The 11,132-nt window shown below is 40.8% G+C and overlaps 1 protein-coding gene across 1 annotated transcript; it reads right to left on the bottom strand.

The window, feature by feature from the left end:
• Nucleotides 1–6,777: 6,777 nt before the first annotated feature.
• LOC121957530 (ras-related protein Rab-25-like) lies at nt 6,778–10,418 on the bottom strand. The gene is made up of 5 exons (XM_042506151.1): nt 9,641–10,418; nt 8,909–9,104; nt 7,708–7,901; nt 7,359–7,439; nt 6,778–7,273 (listed from the first exon to the last, which is right to left on the bottom strand). Exons 1-5 carry the CDS (start codon nt 9,675–9,677, stop codon nt 7,146–7,148), a joined length of 636 nt encoding a protein of 211 aa, XP_042362085.1. The 5' UTR covers nt 9,678–10,418; the 3' UTR covers nt 6,778–7,145.
• Nucleotides 10,419–11,132: the final 714 nt, after the last annotated feature.

Below are 11,132 nucleotides of genomic sequence, written 5' to 3'. Positions count from 1 at the left end.
CGTCTGTAAATGGTTTCCCATACTCGCTTTCCTCCGGGGCCCATGGTATTTTTAGATGCATCCCGGCCGGAGCTTTCACTGCATGGAGAGGAAACTACACACATAACAGCAGAGTCCAGCTAAAAACATCACAGGCTGTCACGCATTTATGCAGGCTTATGCATATATGCATGCACTCACTCTGCAAAGGACTCTAGCATGTTCATACCTGTCTTTTCTGTATTGCACACTCTCACACACACAACCCTAGAGAGTTTAGATGTTCTCTATCTCTTGGTAGTAACCTTGGTTCAACTTTCTTGTCCTTACGCCCAGGCATGTTTTCTCCCTGTGTGTCAGGAAAGTGGACAACAACATGTGTTTTCCCACAATCTACAACTCCAGGGAGATTTAGCTCTGGAAGGCTGTCAATTCAACAACTGTGCACAAACACTACCCCTGTGTTCTTAAACTAAGATGCATCTGAATTAGGAATGTGCATGGAAGGATTGCTGAACGGGCAAACTGGGAAAAGGCCGGAGTCCCAAAGTATCATGGCCCCCTGACCTTCACCTGCAAAATGTCAATCGAAGAAGATTCAACCAGGAAGAGACTCACAATGAGACCCAAAGAGACACAAAATAACTGCAGAAAGGGGCAAAACAACCACAAAGAGACACAAAATAACCTCAAAGAGAAATAAAACCACAAAAGATGCATAACGGATACAAAGAGATGAAAAACAGCAACAAAAAAAGAGGGAAAGCCAGAGATTGCATCTTAAGGCCACTACAAACCCCTTTCACGCTGCCTTTGCATTTTTGTACAGAACCAAACAATGGCGGCATCAAGTCACTTCTGTGTGTGATTTTAGACAATATGGCAATAAATAATTAGGCATGAGGTAACACATCGGTATCTGCCTCTAGTGTCACATATACAGTATGCGTTGGTAGTCTTTTCTAAACAATTTCAATCGCAAAATATGGCAATAACCGTCATTTACTATTCCGTTATATGACGGTTGACCTTGTCCTCTGTTCTGAGGGTAAGGAGCTCCCTCACCTCAATGTTTTCCCCATTTGCAGACATTTTTGGTTACTGTTCTTTTTGGAGTTAGTCGCTAACTGCTGCTGGCTGCTTTTGAAATATCTCATGGTGGGATGCATACATAACGCAGTCAATACATCAGACCCGTCTTGCACATGGTCCCATCCTGCCAGCTGTCCCTGTTGCACAGACTTTGTTTTACCACATTTGCTGTTGGCTTAAAGGCGAGACAACTCTGTAACTCCATTCTGCAATTGCACCCTTAATACAGAACGGTGAGGCAGCATGACGACGCAGGATTCCCACCTTGAACAGGCAGTGTAAAAGAGGCTTCTAAAACGTACACAGACACATACTGACTAGGAAGAGACTTAAATTGACCACAAAAAGATGCAAAAGAACTGCAAAAAAAAAGAAGCGCAAAAACCCCTAAAAGACACAAAACCACAAAAAGATGCAAAATGACTACAAGGAGATGCGAAACAAAATAATAACAAAGAGACACAAAACCACTACAGATGCTGATTTCTTGCTCCTATGTGGGAGAGGTGGTGGGGCCTTTTGCATATCTGTGCCCAGGGCCTTACTATCTCATAATTCGCTCATGGGGATGTGCATACAGTGGGAAGTTGGGAAGATATTTTTGATAAGAAAGTGCAGCCCTCACAACAAGGACCTACACAACAAAACCACTAAGTAAAATGGGAAGCCTGCCATAAATGAAGGCCGACATCCGTTTCATTCACCGGAACAAAATAATACATAAAGTGCATTTGTAAGAGTAACCATGCTATCTTCATGTTCCTGGCTGAGCTGTGTCATCTGGACTGCACCTCCATCTACGAGCCACATGGAACAAAAGCTAAGGAGGAGAAAATACACACATGGAAATATCTACTCATAAAACTCAATTTAACGCCCCTTTTGTCACTCTCTGTATTGCCAGACGTTTTGTGTTCCTCTGAGAAAGAGCAGAGCACTTTTTAGGGGCTGGGTGGTATTATTGCCGTTTTTTCCCCCCTCCCTTGGACGGAGCAGCTGAAAAGTTTCTCTCACAGACACACATTTGGAAGCTCTGGGCTTCACATTCTCGTTGCAGCCAGGTGTCTGTGGGTAAAAATGTTGGAGCGGCTGTCAGAAATTTCTGGGTCAGAGGATTTGTGGTCAATGCAGCTCCATGAAACCAGGCAAAAGTCAAGTATTAAAAGACTTTGCGACTGAAAAAGTTGCCATTCACCGACTAAAACATGATCTGCCCCCTACTCCCCAGATGTCGCCCCTTAAACTTACACTCAGCGGGAAGCTCACCTGTCACACAGGAGATAATATGTTAATGACGATCCTATTTTACACTTTCCGGTCTCAGGTTTCAGCTGAAAGCAGCACTCAAATAATAGTTCACTGCATCACTTTACACCTGCAGCCGTTTAGCATCACACTCGCAGACAAACACTGAGGCTGTCATGGCAACTGAGGTATGTAATATTATGTTAAGTGAACCGGTGCTGAGGCTCTCAGCTCTGTTTGTCGCTGGCAACCTGTTTAATTGTACGCCGGATAGGAATCTTGTGACCTCGGCTGGGCCTTGAATACAGACAGCCAAGCACAACAGGCTCTGTTATGAAATTAGAAGCTTTAAAGGTGCTAACTAACTGGAGTATATGGGGAGGTGATACAGTTAGACACAAGAGAGCACACAGACGTACACACACTGTTATGGAAACTGTTTTAGCAATTTTTTAATCTCATAACAAGCTGAGCTGAGACTAAAGCCTTTGAGCAGGAGTGACAAACATACTCTTAACATTTTCTCTGCAATCACCTCCAGGCAACAATCCACCTCTCAGCTCGCTCTCTCTCTCTCTCCTGCGCATTTTGGGGAGAAGAGAGCCTGAATAGACTGCCACCCATCAGCTCACCTCTCCATTTGATTGGTCGCCATAACAACATCACCATGGTAATCAGCGTGCATTGACTTTGATTCTATTTATGTGATGATGTCAGCTGATGAAGAAATCGAAAAATTTGTGTTCTCTGCTGACATCCACTGACAGATACACGATGATGGAGGAATGTAGGCTGTCACATACTCTTGTGTTTGGACTTTGGGTTTTGTTTTTGTGCTTACGTGCACACATGAAGGCACTCTTACAAAATTATATACGCCCACACATGACACATCATCCATTATGACACAATGATAACAAATTACAAATCTGATGTGCAAGAGCTTTGTATTTGAACATAATCTTACACAAGGGCATAGGTTTTGTTTCAGCATAGCAGCAAACACATTTGGTTTTGGCACAGAGATGTTCAAATATGTCCAATATCTGAAATTGCAAATCGATCAATAATGAACACTGATCTGATACCACTGTGAAAAAAACAACAACTGTATAGTAGGACTCATTTATATTCAATGTTAGATACAAATTAGGACATGGACGGAGCCTTCTTACTCTGTACTTGTGCATGTTTTCTGAAAACTTATGGATACAGACGAAACAGAGAAGTACCACAAGAGATCATGGGGGTCATATAGTGTAGTTCAAGCGAGATACAACCGTAAGAGACGACAAAGACACTAAAGAGGCAGATCAAAACAAATCTGTAATTCCCGGGGGTGGCAAATGGCACCTATATTTTTAAGTGTTTTAAATATTACTGATTTAGCAAAAATGCTGTGTATCTGAAGTATTGATGACGGGAATGGATAAATGAGACTTGGATGATACTGCACGAGTTGTGTCAGAGTTTGTAAACAGATGTTTTGATATAGTTTTGCTATTGTTAAATGCAAGTCCCTATGAATATAACTCATAAAGACATTTTCTATGTTATTGGATGTTGACTGGGGAGGCAGGCAAGAACATTTGTTATTCCCAAATTAAATGTAGCACAGGATAAGTAATGATATGCAAATGATCAATTTTTGGGAGAAATATTCCTTTAATTAGCGACTGTCTTAAGTTGTGCTGTAAAGAATTCAGTTAGGACAACCTGCTTGGTGTCAGTGATCTTATTTGTAGCCAAATGGGTAGCCATTCAATTTGCCGACTGTCTACTTGGCTATGTGACCCTAAATAGCAATGTGGGTCATGTACCCTGTCCCTTCCCTCAACCCGCAACATATATACATCTAATATGTCTTATTATATAATTGTGTCCAATAAATACCTTGTGTCTCCTGTTTAGGTTGGGATTATGGGTTGAGAAAATATTTCTACATCCCTAGATGAAAATGCATTAAAAACAGAGAAATGCGTTTTCATGAAGCTGCTGTTTTTCTTAGTCCATGAAAAGGACACATTATGGAGATACATGTTTGTTGCAGGGCAGCAATGATATGCACAAATACCACAAAATACCCTATTTTGTGTGCTCACTGCAGAAATATTCTGCAGCGGAGACAAAGAGAAACCTATAAATACAAGAAGTACAGATGTTATTTGAGATCTTGTGTGAATGTGAATGGAGGTTTTCTGGGTGAGTCTCTGATAATCACTCATGTAAACAAACAAACAAATGTAGGAAGCAGAAATAAACAGCAGGAAAACAGCTCTGTCTGAGCCTGACACCAAGTTGAAAAAGGTATGTAAAATCAGGAATCGGAGAGGAGAGGGGAGGAGATAGAGCAGGGTAAATGATGGATGGAAAGAGTGGGTTTTTAGAAAAAGATAAATATTTCATGGAGTCAAAGGTCATACGAACACAAAGGTCGCAATAATACCCATACAGATGTGATGCAGCTACTGTAAACTCTCAGAGGACAAGATCCAACACAAAGTGCTGAAGGAAGAGGTCTCGTAAATGAAGAATGAACAGCTCTGTGTTGGGGTCACAGGTGCCATCACTTTAGCATATATGAGTCCTGGTTTCAGACACACTTTTTTTTTTTTTTACAGTCTACACATGTCAAGTAGCATGTGGGTAATAGCCACCACATGTATGCGCTAAATCCTTTCCAACCGCTTTGAGAGCTTTAAGACGAGGTCAGAGAGTGCTCTACACACATGGAGGAATTATTTAGAATTTGTAAAGTAGAAAATGGAAATCTAACTATCCTAACAAAGGTGCTTTTAACTCTTTTTATTTTCATGATTTTTGCAAACACAAGCCCATCCTCCGAGCTAAGGACAGAGGGAGATATACAGATATCATGACCAGGGTTTCAACCTGTGCAGCCGGCTCAGCCTGCGTGGATTATTACACCAGATGCTTTTACTCAGCCCATAAAAAATCCTCATTCAAAGGAAATAATTAAACATTTACTGCCCGGCCCAGAGCCTTGCCTATCATATTTTCAGAAGAGAAACTTAATAAAAGCATTTGTGGTCATTTCACTGTAGCAAAATGATCTCCGGCAAAGGAGTTTTGCTTGGGGACACCACGCACACACATGCACACACATGCACACACACCACAGTAAAGGCTCCTTATGCACATCTGTGAGCCAGAGATAGAGCACTATCTGTCCAGAATGTCATTAACTACCAATGCTGTAGATTTATATTCTTTCAGTCGTGCCATATGAGCCTGTCCAATTACATCCATAGTCTGGAGATCATCTGCATATATACACACACAAACACACACACACACACACACACACATACATTCATAAGATCTGTGAATGAATTTACTATTTGTGGCAAATGCACAAATTCATTCCCTACTTCATGGGCACACTGATTAGCTTGTCAAGAGGGCGTCGAGGTTGCTGCCATGGTGACGACACTGCAGCGCCACATGGGCTTAATATCGTGATCATTAATGGAATGAACAGTGGGATTAGATGATGGTGTGAGTTGCACTGGAGATAATAAGGAAATGAGCCAGCGGACAAATACACAGCACAGCAAAGTACAGTAGTGATGCTGGAAATTCAACTTGCAACATCAGCAGTGCCATCTACAGGTTGAGGAGAGACACAACGCTTTCAACCCATGATGGTGTAACAGTGTTCCCAGGTGTTTTTGATGGGACCCCTTAATATGAAGCAACTTCTACTTGCAATGTGCCTTGTCTACGAGATGTGAAACAATAAACTCTTTGCAACCTGAGCAAATTGGCTTGATTTGTTTCAAAAACATAGGAAGAGGGCCACGAGCAACTTAACATGAATTTGCCAAAAATTAGCAAGAAATTAGTTAAAAAGTTACAAGAAAATTACCTGAAAATCACCTGAAATCACTGCACTACCTTATTCTTGCACTCCAGTACAACCAAAGGAAAATATCGTACTTCCTACTCCACAATGTTTATGTGACATATCTAACTGCTGTTTAATGTTTCAGATACATTTTATTTAATAATCATATAAAATATGATGCATTTTTATGGATTTAACTGCCCAACAACATACAAATTAGTTCAAGTTTGCCTAAATTTAACTAGCTCCAACAATAAACACTGCTTACATGTTAATGCACCAATAATAAATTCCAAGTAACACTTTAATATATACACTTGTGTAATGATGAGCACTGAATATATTTAGACCACATTTAAACTTCTGGACTTTTTCCTAAGTAAAACTTTGCAGAACTTTTACTGGTAACAGTACCGTTTCACATGGGGGAATCACTTTATTTCTTTATTTTTTGTAAAGGGTTTGAGCTCTTATTCCACAGCTGTCTTTATCTCACATCAGCCCTCTCTCCTATTCCCTCATCTAGTTTAGATAATGCGTCCAATGTAGATAATGAATTCAAGTCTTTGTGTGATAATTACATGCAGACAGAATAACATAAATAATTTATTCCAAGTGAATCCCAGTGCATTCCTTCAGGAAAGCAATAAAACTTTACAGTGCCTCTTTAAAAACATGAAGATAAGATTAATTGCACACCTCTGTGTAGTCAAACTCTCCCATTAGCCACCAAAAAAACAATAGTGCATAAATGATGGATTTTCTCAATATTTGCATTAATTAATCTGCTGTTTTTAGGTTATATACTGTACAGCTGTTAAAGACGATCGTACATTGACTGCTCATGTGTCATGCAGGTACCTCACTCTTCAAACTGGGTGTGAATGATGTCATGCATGAGCAGTCAAACTTGATGCTGGTTCAACATGGGCAGAGCAGATCTTTACAGGGCAGCAGTCTCTTAGGAGCTCTTGCAGCAGCCCTTGTTCCCCTCATGTGCCTCTCGGCTGGGTCCAATGGGGTCGGACAGGGTTACAGCACTGATGGAGCCACGGGTCACCTGTCTGCTGATCACCTTCATATGGATCGCTGGAAATAATGAAACAAAGATGCCAAAGATGCATCAGCAAGTCATTCATAGCGGACATATTGATGACACACTGAGTGAACATACCTGTGAGGATTTCACTGAATGCAAGTTCCACATTGGTGGAGTCCAACGCTGATGTCTCCATGAACATGAGACCTCTCTTCTCTGAGTTGGTCCGAGGGGATAGGAGCAGAAAGGGCAAGGATCACAATAAACAAACGCTGACTTCTGACCAAATTAAAGATGAATGCAGAAAGGGCACAAATTGGTACATAAAACTTCATCAGAATGCAGGACATTAAGCGTTTGATGCTCAAACGTCTCATATCTGCCCCACTCCCAAATATTGAGATGAATGCTACATCATTGGCCACAAGAAACCTGTAGATATGCTTTGATTAAAACCTTGTCATATAACCAGTTCCGGACACACCTGCAAAGTCCTTGGCCTCCTCTGTGGGCACAGTCCTGAGGGACTCGAGGTCTCTCTTGTTTCCCACCAGCATGACCACGATGTGCTGGTCAGTGTTGTCAAAGAGCTCTTTCAACCATCGATCCACACTCTCATAGGTCAGGTGCTTGCTGATGTCGTAGACCAACAGCGCTCCTACTGCTCCTCTGTAATACCTGAGTCCATCAGGTGGGTAAACAGAGACAGGCAGTATTACAAAAGGTATGACATGTGCAATTTTGTGGCATCTACTGGTTAGGCTGCAGAGCTGAAACTTCTCTCATGTGTTAAGTGTGTAGGAAAACTACGATTGCCAACAGGAAAACACAGTGTGCAAACAGCCATATCCAGAGTCAGTGTTTTATTTGTCTGTTCTGGGCTACTGAGGAACAACATGGTGCACTCTGTGGAAGAGGACTTGCTCTGTATGTTGACATAAATGGCTCATTCTAAGATTATAGAAACACAACAATTCTTATTTTCAGGTGATGATGAAAACATAGTTATAAATGTAATACACCATTCATGCCAAGAGACGCCCCTAAATCCTACATAATGGAACTTTTAAAGTACATATTAAATTCATTTTTGTACTTTAAATACATTTTCTAATAGCGGTATTTTGTATTTTATGTAGATACATTTGGCAAGCAAGTATTTGTTATTTCTAACAAGATCATTTTTGATGTATTTGTGTACATTTGGAGACTGAAGCTGAATCTTATTAGTCAAACTGGAAGCTGTTATTCCAAAATGTTTGAAGGAGACGTGACTGCTAGCTGTTAATTCTGAGGGTTTTGTCATTTGTACTTAGCTGGACAGAAAATAAAATATTTATTTTGTAATAAAATACTTTAAGAGCTCATATTGGTGTGTTTAACTAACTGAAAATACATTATTTAATTTGTCATTTAATTTTCAAATAAGACATTTTTATTCCCAGGTTCACTGCAGTGAATCCTGCCTAAACTATAATTTTTATGTATTTGTGCCCATCTCTACAAACGAAAGCTGGATCTTACCACTCAAACTGGAAGCTGTTATTCCTGTGACTGTTAGTTGAAATCAGTGTTAATTACACTGGCACGAGTCAAAACTGATGTGAGAATTCTCACCTCTTTGTTATGTCTCTATTACTCATACATATGTGTGTACGTGTGTGTACGTGTGTGTGTGTACCCACGCTGAAGTGATAGCCCTGTAGCGCTCTAGCCCAGCCGTGTCCCAGATTTGGGCTTTGATGGTGTAGTTGTCCAGCTGAACAGTCCGCGTGCTGAACTCGACGCCAATGGTGGTGCGGGTGTCGTGGTTGAACTCATTCTTGGTGAAGCGTGACAGAAGGTTACTCTTTCCAACGCCAGACTCCCCTATCAAAACAACTGAACAAACACAGACTGGAGAAGCTGCAAATCACTCATAAACATTGATTAACACATTAGTTTCATGGCACACAAAATCCAAAAAATATAACTGTTAATTGGACAAAACTGTAACTGTTCTGTTAAGAATCAGATATTCATTATCTCATCTAACATGTGTAGACTTTCTGTCACCCACGCAAGACAACCGACGCCGTGACATCACATAAACGTGGTGCTTTGTGGCTGACTTTACTTTGGAATGAATGGAATGAAAAATCACAGGCGTTTTATGTCAAACAGGGAAATAATTCTACAAAGCACATAGCTCTCTCTTATTGAAGCAGGAAATCTAAGATGTTTCTTCTATAGGTCAAAGGTCAAACACGCTACAGCCACATTAACAAAAAGCCATCATCTCCTTCTTCACTTCCTCGGAAATTAGAGCAGGCAGTCACAACCAGTTGCACCCTTTTCTTTAACGTCTACACAAGTTACACACAATGCATCTGTTTTAGCTCCTCTTCACAATCACAGCTCAAGTAAACATGACTCACCTTTGAAGACAAAATTGTACGACTCATCAGACCCCATGCTGCATTAAGTGGTGAAGTTTCCTGTTTTACTTGGTTAATATCCCGAAGCCACTTAGAAATATTTGTTCCTAACAAAGAAGAGTTGAAAAAACAGACGGAAAGAAAACAAACAGTCTCACTTCTCTCCAGTGTGGAGGGAGAGAGTGAAGGTGGAGAAGAGAACAGGTTCAGCTGCACCCACCCGCGTCCTCCTTTTTCTGAGGATAGGGGTAGATATTCACTGAGGACAGAAGGACAGGCAAGTAAGAGTCTCTGGCCTGCCGATCCCTCATCAGCTGACACCTGAGGGAGAGCTGTGGGGGGAGGAGAGCAGGTGGAACAGGTAGAACCACTAGCACTAACAGACTCCACCCATCCTTTCAATTGTATGACAATCAGCCCGTCCTGACAGGTGGATCTGTGTGCCAGAACATGGCGCCATTTTGCCGTTTGTCTGATGCCTGCAGGGATGTGGGCAGAGATTTGATTTGGTGGTTTTCAATTTTTATGTCTGATTTTGATTGAAGAACACAAATATAATACAGAGTTAAGGGCTCACATGGTATTTTTCAAGTTAAGATTGAAATGATCAAATATAAAGATGGGTGATGTCTTTTTTACAGGTCCACAGATAAATAACAAATATTTTTTCACTGGAAGGAAGTATGCCATTTGGTACCAGCTACAGTGAAAATACATAACATGCAGAGGCAGATGTCTAGTTGATTGATTTTCCAGAGGAATTTCATTAAGAGCTTGTTGATTTAAAGATATACAATACAGAAACTTCCTAAAAAAACCAATGTATAGACTCATGCAGACTTAATCCTTCTCAATCATTACTTATGATTCACTAGAAATGCGTGGCAGGGTATTTTTCTACATTGATTGTGCACTCTGCCTTTATTTTCTTATTTCCTGTGTTCGGGACATTTATGGGTGTATATCCCCACAGCTGAGGTCAGGGCTTTATAAAAAGCAAGCGAACAGGCATCAGACTGTATACAGCACGCATCCAAGAAACACTGTGCCAAAAAACATGTAAGTGAGGCAAAACGCCGATAATCTGGGGTCGGCTTTTTCTTTTACATTTGCTGGTGAGTGTGTTCACAAACAGTAACTGACAATCCTTCATAGTATACTTTTAAAAACGAGAATTGCTTCCTCATGGTTATAGCTATGCCTCCGCCAGGCTGTCAAATTGTAGTTTACATTCACATCTGTCCAGATTCATATGTAGCCATGACAATAGACAACACTTCAAATATGGATGTTGCTGCCAAGACCCCATCAATTCTACATCATGGATGCTTCACACATCTTCAACTGGCAGCACAGACAATCTACACAATCGGCACACTTTCAAGGTGGACACCTAAAATTACTTTCACCAATTCAGTATCAGACCAAATGTCTCCACTTCTGTTCCTGAGTTAAGATGTTGAATAATGGCCAGAATATATTACAATGCTAT

This window comes from Plectropomus leopardus, chromosome 18 (assembly GCF_008729295.1).
Source record: "Plectropomus leopardus isolate mb chromosome 18, YSFRI_Pleo_2.0, whole genome shotgun sequence".
Taxonomy (NCBI): domain Eukaryota; kingdom Metazoa; phylum Chordata; class Actinopteri; order Perciformes; family Serranidae; genus Plectropomus; species Plectropomus leopardus.
The sequence above is the reverse complement of the archived record's forward strand: the minus strand, read 5'-3'. Positions and strand labels throughout refer to the sequence as shown.